Source organism: Barbus barbus (assembly GCF_936440315.1).
Source record: "Barbus barbus genome assembly, chromosome: 39".
In the NCBI taxonomy this organism is placed as follows: domain Eukaryota; kingdom Metazoa; phylum Chordata; class Actinopteri; order Cypriniformes; family Cyprinidae; genus Barbus; species Barbus barbus.
The window spans coordinates 20,770,540-20,788,493 of NC_136717.1; the positions used below are offsets into that span (position 1 = coordinate 20,770,540).

The 17,954-nt window shown below is 35.6% G+C and overlaps 1 protein-coding gene across 1 annotated transcript; it reads left to right on the plus strand.

The window, feature by feature from the left end:
* Positions 1–6,965: 6,965 nt before the first annotated feature.
* On the plus strand, positions 6,966–17,707 carry LOC306858364 (protein ADM2-like). The gene is made up of 3 exons (XM_079398871.1): positions 6,966–7,087; positions 7,452–7,672; positions 14,333–17,707. The coding sequence occupies exons 2-3, from the start codon at positions 7,593–7,595 to the stop codon at positions 14,739–14,741; spliced, it is 489 nt and encodes a 162-aa protein (XP_079254997.1). The 5' UTR covers positions 6,966–7,087; positions 7,452–7,592; the 3' UTR covers positions 14,742–17,707.
* The last annotated feature ends 247 nt before the right edge of the window (positions 17,708–17,954 follow it).

The window sequence follows — 17,954 nt, forward strand, 5'->3', positions numbered from 1 at the left end:
ACCAGTCACAATTATGGTCGATTTTTTAAAATTGAGATTTACACATCATCTGAAAACTGAATAAATAAGCTTTCCATTGATGTATGGTGATGTATGATATTTGGCTGAGATACAACTGTTTGAAAATCTGGAATCTGAGGGTGCTAAAACATTTAAATATTGAGAAAATCGCCTATAAAGTTGTCCAAATGTAGTTCTTAGAAATGCATATTACTAATCAAAAATTAAGTTTTGATATAGGCCTATTTACGGTTGGAAATGTACAAAATATCTTCAAGGAACAGGATCTTTACTTAATATCCTAATTATTTTTGGTATAAAATAAAAATTGATCATTTTGACTCATACAATGTATTGTTGGCTATTGCTATGTTAATTATGACTGGGTTTGTGGTCCAGGGTCACATACTTTTGCAGAAAATAAGTAGTTTTTATCAGTTATAAGTATTAATGGCCTTACAATAATGGTGAAAGGGGTATTCCAATATTTTCAAAAAAATTAATTGTGCAAACAGGAAACATATTGCCATGAAACGGTGACATTAACAGTTCTATATAGACAGCTGTAATAAATAGAGAGATTAATAAGTAAAATGATGTATGGGTCTAAATATAAATTATATATATATGATTTATTTATACAATACAGTCAGCTGGTCATTTGTGCTAATATATAACCTGATATTTGACTAAATTCATTGAGAAATTTGCATGAATATAGAGGCGATGCATAAATAATTTGAATAAAAAACTTTTGTTATTATTATTTGTCTTGTTCTGTTGCATGCAAATTATTGGGAGGCATGCAAAAAAAAAAAAAAAATACACAAATGCTTGGATGTATTCGAATTGATCTAAAGCACTTTTTTTGTTTGCCAAAACACCCAAGACTAAGCAGGGGGGAAAAAATAAGAATTTTGTTTATTTTATTTTATTTTTGCATAAAACCAAATGCAAGGTTTTATGGACTTCACTCAAGCACTGCTTTTAGAAGTTTTTATCTAAATGGAAGGTCATCTCGATCCTCATTACTGTCAAAAAAAAAATTTATAAATAAATAAATCCTGCACAATTTTCTTCGCTGTACAAACCATGTGTAGTTCTTGACCTCTCAGCCCCCTGCCTTTTATCTCCACCCCTCAAACATGGGCGATTAGCTCAGCTGTCATTGCTTAAGTAAAAAAAAATTGCACTGATTCCATGAGTACATGGATTTTGCTATAAAGAGTTCATGTGTGGACAGTCACTTGTTGCATAAATGTTACAGTTACGAGTCTCATCACAGAGGAAAAAGCTGAAAAGGCCTACCGGATAACCCCCCTATCCCACAATCTGAGGCCTGCGTCCTTGCCTGTCAGCATCGACACGCCTCCAAATGAATTCCAACACTTCCTGTGTAAAGTCCTTTGACCCAGAGTACTTATCACACCAGAATTAAAAACATTCACAGCCGTGTTATACTGTCAGCCTGCCATCGACTCTCAATTTAGCTGATCGTTCACAGGAATAACAAACTATTTGTCCAAAATAAGCAAATATCTGTTGAGGTCAGGATTTCCAGTCAAACGAGTCCTGTAATTTCTTTGAGTCAAGTGGATCACATGACACTTCAGTCCTTCAAAATTTTAATCAAAATGAGCAAATTAATTAAAAAAGAAAAAGTAGAAAGACTGAGAAAGGAAGAAAGACAGAGGAGTGGAGTCCCTGAGTGGACACAGAGATCAAGTTTCCCACAATGCCTTGAGAAAAGCAACATTTGTGAAGTCTTCCGTGCAGCTGGGCACCTCCATATCCAGTTCCCAAAAGAGAGCCGATTACACCATCAAGCCATAAGGGCAACCACTGCACCTGTGTGTCTGCAAGAAAGGTGCATTGTGGGATATCTGAGGTTATTATTTATCCAGCCCGAGAAGCTTGAAATTGAACTCAATATTGCAGAAGATTTCTGTGTGAATACAAAAAGGTGTCTTTTCTCATAACAGAAGCAGAGTAATAACCTTATGAAACAGAAAAGTGACAAGTGAGAAGATGACAGGAAGAGCCGTGGGCTGCTTTGTTCGGAGCCATGTGACAGGAAGGGCAAATGTGTGACACATGTTTCTAACGGTAGTGCTCTGTCTGTGTGTGTAAAGGTGTCTGGGCCTCCATCGCATGACATGTAGCCTGTTGAGAGAATATAAAGCGGAGCTGTTCGCCGGATTTGCAAATCATGTGACATCCTGTCAACAAACCAATAGACAGGAAGAGGTCTCTTGGCTCATAAATCATACGTCATCTCAGAGCATCCTATATCACAGTATCTGACCTGTGAGGAAAACTCTGCTAATCTTGATTTTTTTTTTTTTTTTTTTTTTAAATGGGGTGTTTTGGAGGCTCAGGCTTTTCATTTGTGAAAAATTAAGTCGTGTTTTTCAGTGTTTCAAAGTATATAATTAGTTTTTATAATATATATATATATTAATTAATGTGAATATATATTTAACAAAAATATATACAATTCATATAAAATATATGCAATTACATAAATACCCATTATATTAGAATATTATGCATTCTAAGAAAGGCACGTGTTAAAATAATATTCATTTAATCACCTTATTTTGTCTTAACGACGAGGTGACTGCATCATATAAATAAATGGACAAGAAATATTGATTTAAGTTGACATTATAAAATGTTTATAATTAATAAAATTATTAAAAGACTTCATTAAAATTATTAATGTATTTTTTAAAATAGGTTTTGAACAATTTAAATATATAAATTAATATGAATATACATTTCACATATCAAAATATTATATTATAGATAATAATTCTGTATTTTTATAATTATTACTAATAATAATTCCCAATAGGGAATTACTGAAATGTTTATTTTGTACTAAAGACCAGCGGACTGCACTGTATTATGCACTGCAACTATTAACTATTAATTTGAGTTGACATTATTTTATTATAAGAGTATTTCAGTGAACAGTATAAATATACATGGGTATATAATTTGTTGTTCTGTAAAAAAAAAAATTATATAATAAACATTTGGTTGCTATTATCATTTTTTTTGTTCTCACACAGATTATAGTGTGTACAGTAAATTCAACTTTTTGAGTTCCTTACATTTGTGTTTTAACACCAAACATAAAACATGAAACATGTTGTTTACAGGAAACATCCTAAACAATCCATGTGAGACGGAAAGGAAGTGACATTTGACCAAATTTGAACACAGAAAGAAACAGACAATACCTAAATAATTTGCATAAAAATATTGTTCTGTTGCTTTTTCTTTTTTTCTTTTGTCCATTTTCTTTTCCTCTGTATGCATCTTTCTAAAAAATGTAAATAAATCATAAGAAAAATCAAATAGTTAAATTGATTTATAATAATTTTAAGTATAAAATAAATTTGATACTTATTTTATTTCATGCTGATATTGACATTTTTATGACTGTTACTATATTGAAGATTGCCAATATTTTATCCAAAACAATCATTCTCATAATAATAAAGTTGTAAATAATAAAAAATGTGGCTTATGCTGCCAATGGACTAAATGAAAATAAAAGTCTAATAAAAATAATGGCTAACCAGTGTTGGCCAGATTAATCCTGTTCAATGGCAGGATGGGAATATAACAATGAGTCATGTGAGGATGATGAAATGACAAGATGAAACATCTTCGAAGGTCGGTGTCTGTTAAATGAACCAGCATGACCTGTGTCTTTGTCTTCATTCATAGAAAGTATTTTTTGAAATATACATCCATTGTTCCCCTGCAGTCACACCCTAATACCACGGCTCAAACAGACTGCCATTCCCACACACAGATCCATAGTTAAGAGTAAATATAGGCATACAGACACACAGACGCACTGACTCATGGGTAATAGTAACAGAACAGAAACAGAAGCGCAGTAAAACAAACATGACCGTAACTGTCCATCACAGCGATGCAAATAAACTTGACTGTGAGCCATAACAAACCAGTTGTGTTCTCAAACTTGATGATGGGCCATCGTAAACATGTGAGGGAAACAAACTCAGTGGGAACAAGCATGTTTTCATATGGATTTAACACAGGGATTTATCATTTCATCCTACTGGGGGTTAAAGACGTCACTGATATTTCAGCGCAAGGGCCATCATTGGAGAGGTTTGTTTTTGTGTTTGAAATGTTTAAGATGTTGTTTATGTGCGCTTTGCACGTGATGAGAATTTTTCCCTAGGAGATCAAATCAGCTGTAAAATTCTCTTTTGACCCCCAAAAAAACTGATTACGTTGATCTTTATTCAGTGTAGTAATAGTAATGTTCACTAGGGGGCAGCAAACAAGAGACAACAGCTTACTAATACAGCACTATCTATCTATCTATCTATCTATCTATCTATCTATCTATCTATCTATCTATCTATCTATCTATCTATCTATCTATCTATCTATCTATCTATCTATCTATCTATCTATCTATCTATCTATCTATCTATCATTATTAGACTAATGCACTTAAATGACATAATTTTTATACCTATTTACAGTAGGCTATGTTGTAGTGTGTTGATTTTGTATTTGGGAGGCCCAAGCTCATGTGTGACCTTATTCTTCTTTTGTACACATGTCATTCTTTTCATAGAATAAGCCTATTGTTTGGGCATTGCGTCAAGCCATTCTCTATTATTCCTAATTAAATTGGTTTATCCAATCATATGGCCTCCTATACTCATATTTATTAAAACTCATTATTTATGTGGGAAGCTTTTTAACTAATTCCGATTTAAAACATTTAAATTATCACGTTTTCGGAAAACCACCACATCTTAACAGACGGCTTGTGTTTCGGTTTGTACTGGATTCATTGGCTGTGGCGTGTAGTTACTCATGTAAACTGATTGGTATTCAGTGAATGAGAGATCAGAGGGGGAAACCAATTTCTTTCGTCTGAAATTTGGCTCCAGTTCACAGTTCTGTTGTCACATGATTTTTCATGATTATGTAAATGGAAAAACACTTGCCAACTTGGTTAATTCCTAGACACGTACATCCTGCAGAGGTCTAAGAATTACTTCATTAATCAGTCACCTTGGTTCATTATACACTTCACTTGATGAATTTTCCAATAACATACCAATTCATGTAACACACATTTGCTAATTTAAAACAAAGACTGAAAATGAATGTCTAACACTGACCTGAATAAGTGATATATATTGTCCAACTGCGGAGCTGTGAGACATTTCTAAAGAAAATAGAAAGAGATTGTGAAGAATAGAAGTTAATCTTAGATTTTACCCAGCATTTTGATATAAAGGAAATCCCCTTGATCTTTTGTATATTTGTTATTGATGGCACGATTGTGGTTTAAACATGGGCAAAAAAAAAAATAATCATTTAGAGGCTAAAACTGAACTGAGCTTGTGACATTTCCTTGATTTTTCAAGGAAAAAAGGAGACACCACAAATATTTCAAGTTCAATGTTTGTTTGTCACATGCTCAACTAGCATTAAAACTGCACCATGACTGTGAATGAGAGATAAAAAAATTAATATTAAATTGTTAATGACATGCCGATTTAAAGTTTCACTATTCTTGGGTTTCCAGTGAAAATATGCATATTAAATAACACAATAACACTATTCAAACTCCACACAAGTGCACTCTTCTTTATATAATAGGACTTATTGAATAATATAATAGGACTTATTGAATAATATAATATGACTTTGAAGATAATATCACCACCTGTTTTGCAACAAAAGTGCAAAAGTTCTTGTTTTCTGCAACAATTGGAAGAGAATGCCTATCCAATCAATTATCACTAAAATGCACATTGATTAGAGACGTGCGAGGGTGCGTCCAGGGCCATAGCCAGGATTTTTCAAATACCGAGGTCATTTTTTCTAACCCCCCCCCCCCCCCCCCCCCCCCCCCCCACACACACACACACACACACACACACCGGTGCGGTGGCTTCACTTTTATGACGTCATGAGCTATCCAGTTCTCTATTATAGATCAGTGGATTCTAATGACAAATGAAACTTAGCGCTTGACAGTGCTGAACAGTCTGCCACTGACACACACAGGCTCACCTTCTCTCCTACTCTTTCCCTGCCCTTCTGTTGTTGGCTTTTTAAAACTTAATTTAGTTTGATGCAAGTTCCTCTTCATGTCTGCATTTCGCTCAAGACCACACTACGATCGATGTACTATCTTACGTGAAAAAACATACGGCTTTCCCGCCTCTCTTAATCTGTAGCCTAGGTAACGTGACGTCAAGTGCCGCTGCCTGCAAAGACAGATAGAGGCGGAGATTTCACCTGAGAGATTAGACGGAGAATGTGAATTTAATTGGCAGAAAATACAGACGACATATATGGATTCGGACACGGACCGGGTTCTGTGTTTGGCATTGATCATCACTGCTGGATTGACTAATTTGAAATTTCGGGAAAAAATACCGAGGACATGACCTCGGTGTCCTCAATGGTAGATACGGCACTGGGTGCGTCCTCCCCTCCTGAATTTCTGTGGAAGTCAAGCTGTCTTAGCATCCTTATCCCCTCTGCACACTCACACCAATGCTGAGAGATAAACACAAGAGAAGGGGTTTCGTGAGAATGTTAGTGTGTTGGTAAAACGAGGTGACAAATGCTTGTAAATGATGCTATTAAAACGTGCCTTTTGTTATTGATCACAATGTCTAACAATGCAAAACTATTGCTTATCTCCTAAAGACATAATCATAAGAATCCCTGTTATATTCAAACCATCATTTAATAGCCTGCATTTTACAAGCAGCCCTAAAAATGCAATATCAAGCAGTTACGCGTAAAAGGAATAGGGCAATAACTGTTTGATACCAATCAGGTTTGCACGTATATGTGACTCATGATCCGGAGTGAACAAGGGATTCGACACACCTTTGAAAAATCGCTCTGTAGTCCCGCCCAGTCCATATTTAAACGCCTCAATGTCAGCTGAACCTCAGACTTCACAAGAGCTTGATCTTGGCGAGCGCGTGCGCACCCTTGGGAAAATTCTCCAGACAGTTTTGCGCGTGGCATTAGATCTTCACTTGAGATAAAGGTCAGTAACGTTTATATATAGGCTATATATATATATATATATATATATATATATATATATATATATATATATATGATGCACTTAAAATATACTCAGATTGAGTTTTAAAATGGAACTAAGAAAAAGGAGTAGGCTGTAATTAGTTGGTAACTAATTAGAGCTGATGCACTAATACAGCCTACATAGTGCACGACTTTAACCCTTTTGTGTGTAATATTAAATCTTATAACTATTAAATGCAGTTAGCATTACTAGATATCTGATGCACAGCAAATGCTTGCAGTAGTCTAATATGTTTTAATTTGCGCGTGGGGAAAAGAAATGTAGTAGGCATCAATTAATATTTCCCTGCCCTTCATTTCAGGAACAGCTGAAACACCACAGTACTCTGAAGTTGGACTTTTGGTCTGACTTGGAAGCTTCAGTTGCTGGAAATTCAATATTGTCCAGGTGCATTTGAAGCCCCCTCCTGACCAAGGGGGCGTGAGAACATAATTCGCCCACGATGAGAGCCCTTTTCCCGGTGTTTGTGTATTGCATCAGCCTGCTCTCCTCACAACTGCTGGCTCTACCGGTGCGAAACAGGTAGGAACTGCTTTTTAAATACCTAAAATGAGATGGTCGGTCTTTTAACTTTTGTTTAGTATAGCAGCCTATGTAGGTAGGCTATATATGCAGACTTCTGTTGTGAAGTAATTTTAAGAAGCGCTGAAGGATGAATGAACGGCTGCGCTGGACTATTAAAGGAACCGTTCTTTTGAGTCGAATCTTTGAACCAGTTTATTAAACCGGTCTGAGAGATTTAGTCACGAATCGGACTGAGCTGTTCTCGAGTCATTAAATCATTGACTTTGAAATCGTATGAAAATGCTACGTTACTTTCCAGAAATGGTACAAATTACCGGACAAACTGAGTTTGTATGTATAAATAGCATATTATTAAAATGGAAAAAAAACTTCTTTTTTTATATTAGCCTGGTATTATAAATGTAAAATGTTTTTATGAACCGAATAAGAGCACATGAAATTAAAAATAAACACCTTTATTCATAAACCGCAACAAACCGGCTTTACTGAAATATTGTAGAATCTTTAAAACGGATCAAAAGAACCGATTCGCTGAAAAGAGTCAAACGCGCAAATAGAATCTTTGCTGCTTCTAAAAGTTAAACACACCTGTTGAAAGACAAGCATAACTGCAGTTTTCAGCAACATTTCGAAGTAGGCTGGCACTACGGATGTATTCTAAAAGGAGATTATTACACAAGGAAAGGTTGTTATGTCTTGAGAGAGATAGGAAGTGAACAAGGTCTGTTAGGATGGTAGACGTGACTGTATAAACGCACGCATCCCATCATTGACAGGCTTTTTTTTTTTTTTTTAGAAAAGCAAGCTTTTTCAGTGGCATTTTATGATAATATTTAGAATATATAAACATACGGTCTATTATAAAAATGCTTATCAAATAAGTCGTTCATATACATTCATACACAAAGATTGCATTATATTTGTACCTAATTGATTGCACATTGAATAAAATCACATGACCAGACCAGTCTGCGCCTCTGAAAAATTGTGTTATGAAAACATATACATAAATATAGCCTAATTTTTAAAGGGCCTACCATTATATTATTAAATTATGCTAATAAAAAAGTGAAATTAATGATCAGTAGGGAAGCCCAAAGCCTTATTCTGAATGAGGAACTGACTGAGACACATTATGATTTCAAAGTAGCCTACTATTACATTAAATGAAAGGACTTTATTATTGGATTTGATTTTCAATTCCTTTTCCCCAAAAATGTTCTGATAATAAGAAAAGCTTCAAAGTTTCTAATGGGTCTTATTGAGGAACTTGTTTTACTGTGGTAGTTTCCCTCTGATTATAAAACACACTTTCAGTAATTTTACTGAAACTTTATTGAAAACGGCATGAGTTGAAAAAAACAAACTAACTTGTACCCATAAGGTAAGTAGTGATCATCATTGCATCATGCAATTTTTAGCTCCTAACCTCACAAAACAAGTAATTAGACACTTCCCAAAAAAACATTGGTGCATATCATGTGATTAACAGAATACTTTATTATGACCGCCTTGCCTTCTGAATAGACACAAATTAATGTACAATGTGTTTTTGTTTTTTTTTGATAAGTGCTTGCATCACTTCTGGGTCAAGGTTAAAAGGTATTTTCAAAAGTATAATTCTCCAACAAATCTGACAAAATGATATATTAACAGTAGGAGTGTGTTATTAAGTAATTCAGCCACTTTTTTCCAAATGCACATCGATTGGCAGCAAATCTCTGAAATAGCATGTGTTTAGTAGTTATTCTTGAAAACTGCAATTTAAATATATTAAAGCAATGGTATTCTTTGTCAAGTCATTATTGCTGCATGGCTGACGACTGATGATGGCACTGAAAAGGAATTAATTGTTAAGTACGAGTGTCTGTGTGTGCCCTCTTCTGGCTGACACCTGCTGTGCTCACTTGTGTTTTGCTGAGCTGTGCATTTCTCTTCATCAATATTAACCTGAGGAACAGAAAAACAAAAACTGATCATTCAAGCTTTGAAAAGCTGCACTAGAAAATTGTATTCCAGAAAGATTTTTCTCACAACTTAATCTTGCCTTCATAGCAGCTCTTTAAAATCTTCTGGCACTTTTCCCCACCCCATAATGCCTCATGTGTCAAACCAAAATGTCAAGCATGGACTGTATATGCCCTTGACCTACAGTATTAACAGTATAATTGTGGCACATGCAAGCCGCATGCTTTTCTGCTGGGCTTTGCGATATTTAGTTAGGACATTAGACTGATATTGAGTCAAAGACGTCTGATTTACAGTTACACAGTGACAATAAACAACTGATAATAATGTTGTGTTAGGCAGTTTCTGATTACTGTAATAATGTCAGGTGACTTTAAAGAGACAGCTGCCCAAAAAATTAAACTTCTGTCATCATTTACATGTCATGAGATGCTTCTCTTCTGCATACAAAGTGGATCAAATCTCCAAAAAGCCTTATAAAAGCATCATAAAATAGTCCCTTTCTAGTCTACTTTTTTTGTTTTTGACCTTTTGATATCTCTCAGTAGTGTCCTAATTCTTCTTGGAGGACTTTGCGTTCTTAACATGTACTCACTTAGTGTTCGATAAGTATCCACAGAACATACAGCAACCTTTGCGATACCAGCCAGGGATTTTTTTTTGTTTGACATGCTGTGACATACAGTCCCTGAATTGAACATGGCCCATTCTGGTGGTTTAAACACATTTTTTTGAAGGAAACAGGTCTCTGAGAATAACTATGCAAAACATAGCCTTACATAATATCTTGAGGTTTAGTATGTGATAGAATATGCAGAGAGAAGCCAAGCGACAAGTCAAATGTACATTTAAAACTACAGCTGGAAACTGGATGCTTATTTGCGGTATCGTATGCATTCCATGACCGAAATGGTTGTTGTTTGGTTCAGCGCTGTGTTAGAGAGGATATATGAGGCTCTTGGTATAATTTACTGACTTTTTATCCTCTATAATCATTAATAAAGAGGATTTAAAGGAAGTTGAGGTTACTGTCTACTATAGAGCAACAGATTAATCAATGTTCTTCTACTCTCAGTTAAGTTTGGTTGTCATATTGGAGGAAACAAGTCCCAAAGTTCACTTTTTCTAAGCTGCGCTGGTTCACACTCAATGGGAATCCGGGCCGGTCATGTTTGGACTTGAGTTATTCGGTCCTCCGTTTACAACATAAACATTAGCATTTTACAACACGCTGCTTGGACATTATTGCTAGCGGCGAGAGGGAAAACTCATCCGTCAAGCAGAATTCCATTGTGGATTAGTAACTAAGACCAGAATTCCTTTCTCCTCATCCTCAAGCGGCATGTTTCCACTCTGAGCTGAAATCATAAAAAACATACACAATAGGATGAAGGACTCAAAATGCGCCTAGTTACCGCTATATGCTAACCATTGACAGGCTCAAATTACTTTCACTTTTTTGAGTTTCACTATTGCTATTCACAGTTTAACCCTTAAAGTGCTGTTTCTCCAGTCAAGTATTTCACGTTTTATATGGAACATGTTTAAGGTGGTTTAGGGGATAAGGGTCATTTTCCTTGGTTTCATGAACTAACATTGGTCAATTTAATTACTTAAATAACTAGCTGTCTCAACAGGCAGCCGTTCACAATTTTATTTCTACAGTATCTATCTCCACCCTCACCACCCATTTACTGAATGTAGATTATCAGAGTAGTATATGTAACATATTATTACTATGGCACTTCAACTTATTACAAATTTTTTAAATAATTTTAAATAACATTAAATAAGCATGATTTTAATTGGATTAATAGATAAACCATATATCAATTATTATTATTTTTAATTATATAATATATATTTGGGTGCAACCACCACTGCAGCTATTCCAATACTAAGCATTCATTTTTACTTTTCCAGAGCATAAAATTTGCATTATGTGCCATATGTTCCAGGATATATCTTGTAGTAACTGGAGAAGGTCACTTGGTTTGACTTATGGTCACGCTACCCCTTTAAGAGCACAGGTACATTAATTACTTTTTCTCTGTGCGGCTAAATATAACCCGCTAATGACCAATTCACAAACAGCCATGACCAGTTTCAGAGAGGTGCAAAAATCACGGGCTTATGGCAAGAACAAACACTAATACTGGATTGATCTGACCTGCCTCTCTCAGTGTAGGATCACAGAATAAACCGCAATCAAATATCAAATCTCCTTGTTTTCCCACAAAGAAATTGTTCCCACAAGGCATCACAGGGTTTTGGTGGCAGTCTGCCAGCATCCAGCCTGACAAGAGGTGTGCAGCCAGTGGCAGCAATGAACATGTTGCATTACAAAAGATTAAATCACTCCGATGCAAAGTCCACCTCCAAAGGTGATTTGGAGGTTGATATTTGCAGGTTGATATTTGCTCATTTGATGGAGATTCGACATGGTTTCTGGGAGTGCCTCGACTATTCAGCGTATTGCAAATAGAGTTTCTGCAAAACATGATTACAACCTTTATACCAAGATGGGTTGAATTTCGAGGTCCAGGTGCTAATTTTCCTGACTGAACACTAGACTCAGACTACAAATACCCCAGAATCAGATCCCATTTCATTGTGGTCTGTTAGGTAAATGTCGCCAGGTGAGATTTTTAATTAGCACGTCTGTTCAACTATATGTAAAGTGGCAGCCCTGCTCAAGTTTATTCACCAGCTAACAAATGGATCACAATGGAATGGATAAACAGGACATTTCTAGAAACAATGGTCACTGTTTACTGTATAGCAAAATCTCTAGATCTAGAAAACCCTAGAAATCACAAAGCAGCGATTCCATATAGAAGAACCATTTTGGTTTCCTCAAAGAACTTTTAACGGAACAGTTCTAAAATTTGAATAATCTGAAGAACCTTTTGCTACTATAAAGAACCTTTTGTGCAATGGAAAGTTCCATGGATTTTTTAAGTTCTTCAAGGTTCTAAATCTTTTCAAGTATAGAAATGTGAGCACATTTAGGATGAGCCACGAGACAGGGTCACTAGGGTCACCGATATTTTAAAGGATTTGAGAAATATTGAGGTGTGATAATGGGGTTTCAGAAGAGGTGAAAGGATAAAGGGATGAAGCTTATCTCTGCTTAAGCATCTAATAAATGTCAGTTGGATCAAGCTCAAAGGGAGACTAGCTTAGCTTTGATCATGTGAAGCTGCTGAGATGGAGTTTTCAGAGGTGTGGAGACTTGCTGCTGAATACGCAAAAATTGAAATACTGCATAACATATTAGACCAGTGGCATGGCGTACATTGAAACAGAGAGAAAATTACTATTCATCCAGGTCACTTTGGGCAGATAATCATTATATTTTAAAAAGGTGGTTGACCACAATGCAATGGAAGAAACTAGCTGGCTGCATGTAGTTTGTGCACTGAGAAAGTAAAATTTCTGAGGAAAGAAGATATTAACAAAATAAGAGAAGAGAATTCCTACAAAAAATCTAGGTAAATAATATAACAATATAACAATATTATATTAAGAATAAAAAAAAGTGCATACAAATAATATAAATAAATAATAAAAGGTCTAATATTCAAAATTTAGACAAAAATGGCAAGACTATGATATTTCTGGAAAGGTGAGTTTTTTAAGCTTTCAAGAGTGTGCATGCAAAAAATTTCAAAGACATGACTGGCGATGTTAACGCTACTCAGCATGACACCGTGAGATTAGATGGTGTGGTCTGTCATTTCTCAAATTTCAGCTTTAGAGTTTGCTCTTTTATAGTTATGCTTATCCCAGATTTTTAAGATCATTTGGAAATAAAAGTACAAAAATGCATGTAATAAAAGTGCAAAAATCCAGGGAACGTTATGCATCACGAGTCTCAAAATTGCCACTGTCTTAGCATGCACCTGCCATGAGCTGCTGCTTGCTTGCTAATTCTAAGAGCAAGATCTGTCCAAAAAGCAAGGATCTCAGTGTCCAGTGTGTGATAATCAAACAGAGAGCAGGTGGCCTCGGCCATTACAGCAAAACCAGAGTAAATCAAGTGTGTTTGCCGTACACTGTGTCATACCCTTTTTGAACAGTGAGCAGTCAGTGGTTGCAGTAAATGTTTGCACGGTTGACCAAATTGCACATTTAGTATCTGCAGTAAATTATACTACATGTTGGATCAAGCCAATTCTGTGCAATAAATAGTTGCATAAACCCAATTCACCATGAAATGTGCCATTATATTTATAGTTTTATACTTTAAACTTTTACAACTGATATTCTTCCATAACACAATAAATAAAAAGTGTAAGTTGCGATTTATTAATGATTAATAAACAATAAATAATAAAGTCAATTAATGTACAATAAAGTAAATAAATGACATTATTTATAAAATTATGTATAAAATTTATATATTGTTTAAAACTAGAATTTTAGCCCCTAATAGGAATTGACATACTGATAAGTCAAATAAATTATATTAATTATACAATTATTTATAAAATAACTTACATTCATAAATATTAAAATCAATAAGTGAAAACAATATGAAAATATTTGACTACAGGATGGATAAAATATGATTCAGATTGACTAATCAGAATCAACTATTCAAGAGTACAATAATACAACATTTAACTTCCTGTTCAAACTTGAGCAAGTGCAATATTTTTAAGTACCATCTCTGTCTCATTGCAGGTTGGACTTCATGACAAGACTCCATCAGCTAAGAGAGGAAAACACCATCTCTCCAGATGTTACTGAGCGCCCAAACACTGACCATGGCATCTCCATCGACCGCACCATTCTATGGAGGGCCATTCTCTCCAAATCACCTCCTTCAGACCCAACAAGAAACCAATTCCACATCAGTCAGCCAATGACAGGAGAGTCCACCGAAACAGGAGAGAACCCTAGACACAGAGGTCGTCGCAACGTGCACTCAAAAGGCCACCACAACCATCATCACGCCAAGCTGATGCGCGTCGGATGCATCCTCGGTACCTGCCAGGTACAAAACCTCAGCCATCGCCTTTACCAACTGGTCGGGCAAAGCGGACGCGAAGACTCACCCATTAACCCACACAGTCCACACAGCTACGGATGAGTCTAGAGAGACGTCCGGCTAAAACTAAGACCAAGAAAACAGCGTTACACATATCTGTCCTGGTGTTTGTCTATTTTATTGCAATAGGATATTTCAGTAGTACTCTTTCCTCCTCTGTGCCTTTTTGGACAGAAAGGACCTCTTGTTACTTGATGGCGAATTTTGAATTTGGTGCCTCTCAAACTCTTTGACTCCGGCCTCTCATTTTTTGGTACTCAAACAGATTCTTTATCTTCATATTGTCGTTAAGTCTTCAGATAAGTGATTATTCTGTATTATGTCCCGACTCATCTAAGGCTGTTAAGTTCTACATCACTGATCAAACCGGCTGAGCCTTTAATGTGGATTTCAACAAGGTGTGGGATTGAATTTCTGTCACTGTGAGGCTCATGTGTTTCAAAAAACTCTGAACCCTCTCACCTTGTGTTTCCAAAAGACTATTAAGAAGAAAGCAAGCTATTAAGGTGCAAGACCACCATCTGATACCTTCTCACTTGAATAGCTACTGCAATTTTGGGTTTAAATGTTGGGTTTTAGACAATGGCGAATTGTCTGAATTTATAAACACAATGGTCCCTTGGTTGAACCCACATAACAATACAGTAGCAATCCCCATTGAATCCGGATTAACACATTGTTGCTTCTCCGTGCACTTTGCAGTCTGGAAAATTACACTTCACGTGGTTCATAAAGTCACAAGAATGAGTTATAATCCGCAAGTTCTCATTTCCAACTCCTGCTGGATTTTGCTGTAGTTTTATAAACAGAAGCAAGACTTTTCAGAGCATTTTTAAATGATCATAACTCACCCATAAATACCCATAACCAAGGTTACAGCTCCATAATAGAGGCTAAAACTAGCTTAAGGGCTATTTGAAAACCATTTTGATGCCAAAACACTCTTAAAAAGACGTTTCATTATTCTGAAAAAAAATAAAATAATTTTGTCATGATTTACTCCAAGTTCCAAACTTGTATGACTTTTTAATTCTGCGGAACACAAAAGATGATATTTAAAAAAAATGTCCATTCAATGCAAGTCAAAGGGATCTGCAGTTAGTTTTGGACCCCATTAACTTGCATTGTAGGGACACAAGCAGTATTTTTAGTAAATTACCCAATTCTTAATATCATAAATGCCCTCAAAAATGTTCTCAACACACGCTGACTGGCATCGCTTAAGTAATTCTCAAACTCATTCTTGTAACTCTAATTAAAGATTCTAGTTCTACCAAAATTTGAGGAGCAAGCGTTCCAAAGTCTTTCGGGAAAATGGCCTTCCAAAAGCACTCTTCCAGCCATGTCATGTATTTTAAGAATTCCCTTTTGTTATAATAATCATGTCTAAATACGTGGGTGGATACACACACCAAAAATACTTGACAGACGCTGGAAAAGTAGGTGTAAAAACCAGCCGATTTAAAAATTCCAGAAACGTTCCATGCCTTTTGGGGGTCTGTGGATGTCAGGGAATGCTGTGAGACATCAAAGTACATGTCTGAGGATTAAAATAGCAGAAGTAATCCCAAAAGTCCTACTTAAACATCAAAAACTCAATTCCAGCTAGGTATACAGGCCACTATGTGATGTATGTAATAGGACAACTTGCTTTTAAACGGCTCCAGAAAGGCAGAGAACCAACCAAAAAACCTGAATTTACTTGACACCTTTCTGTGCATTCACATTATACTGTTCATTTATCTTTAAACGGGCTGGAATTGGTGTTTGTAAGTGTAAAAGTCTTTTTCCTTGTCATGGCTGATTCTAATGATCATAGGAAGTAGTAATCGCTGGTGCTTTGGCGCTAATCTGCTCAACGGCTCTCTATATATCCGACACCATTCTCTCTGCTGTAATCGATCTGATTGATGTCTCGTGACTAATCATAATTAAAAGGCTTTTAAACTGCTGAGAGCCTGGTTAATCTGTACTTTTTGCACAGAGAGAGCCTCTTAACCTGCCTCATGTTGACTTATATATTGATCACATTCCTTTTTTTGACTATTTAACTATCTATTTATTTATTTTTGAATGAGTTGTTGTGAACGTCTTGGTGACATGGGTTGGAACGTAACAAGTGCGTCAGTATCTGGCCCTGATCGTTCTTTGTATGTGTTTTTGTGTGCTGCCCCTGTGTATTGCGTATTTTCATGACCTTTGTCCCCCTTTAAAACACAAACGTTAGCTTTCACGCTGCTGTGGACGTGTTTGTGATGAAGGAACACACAGAAAGTTATGAATCTGTGTCCTAAAGACGCACGCGCGCGTGTGTGTGTGTGCGTGTGTGTGTGTATGAACGTCCTCCTGGCCATGAGCATAACCTTACATGTTTTGACCTTAAATGATATTAATGGTCAGTTGTGTTGTTACCATGCCAAGCACTTTAAAGCAAGAGCATGTTTTTATTTTTGTCACTTGAACTTCAGATTTGTGAGTTTTGTGTACTGATTTTGAGTAGGATCTGTATGAATGTATTTTAAAGGGCGTCAGCACACTGAATGAGGACGTACTCAGTATCATGTACTCGATCTTTTGTGAATCCTATTATTAGGTCTGATATTTAAGTTAAAGTATTTATGTTTGCATTTGTATATCTATGTCACCAAAGACGTTATTTATCACATACAGTGTTTTCTCACACCTCAGAGTTGTCCTCTGGGTACGAAAAAAAAGAGTATATTTAGGGAAGATGATAACACTAATTTGTCACGCCCAAACAATGTTCTTTTTTCTCTGTGAAATAAAGCACTACGTAGTAGTGAGATGAACTCTGATGTGTTGTTCTCTTTTAAATGTGAACATAAATACCAGTCATACCAGAGGTCTAGAAAAATATATTTTTATCTTGGTCATTGGACCTATAATACGCAAAACATTTTAGCTGCAGAATACTTGCATCATAAATGACAAATAGTTGTGCTGTCAAACAATTAATCGCGATCCAAAATAAAAGTTTTTGTTCACACAATGTATGTGTGTCTGTTGTGTATAGGCCTATTTATTATGTATATATAAATACACACACATACAGCATATATTTAAAAAATATTTGCATGTATATATTTATATTCATTTAATTTATATCACATGTAATTATATTTAATATATAACATATTTTTCTTAAATATATACACATGCATGTGTGTGTATTTATATATGCAAAATAAAATACACAGTACACACACATATTATGTAAACTAAGACTTTTATTTT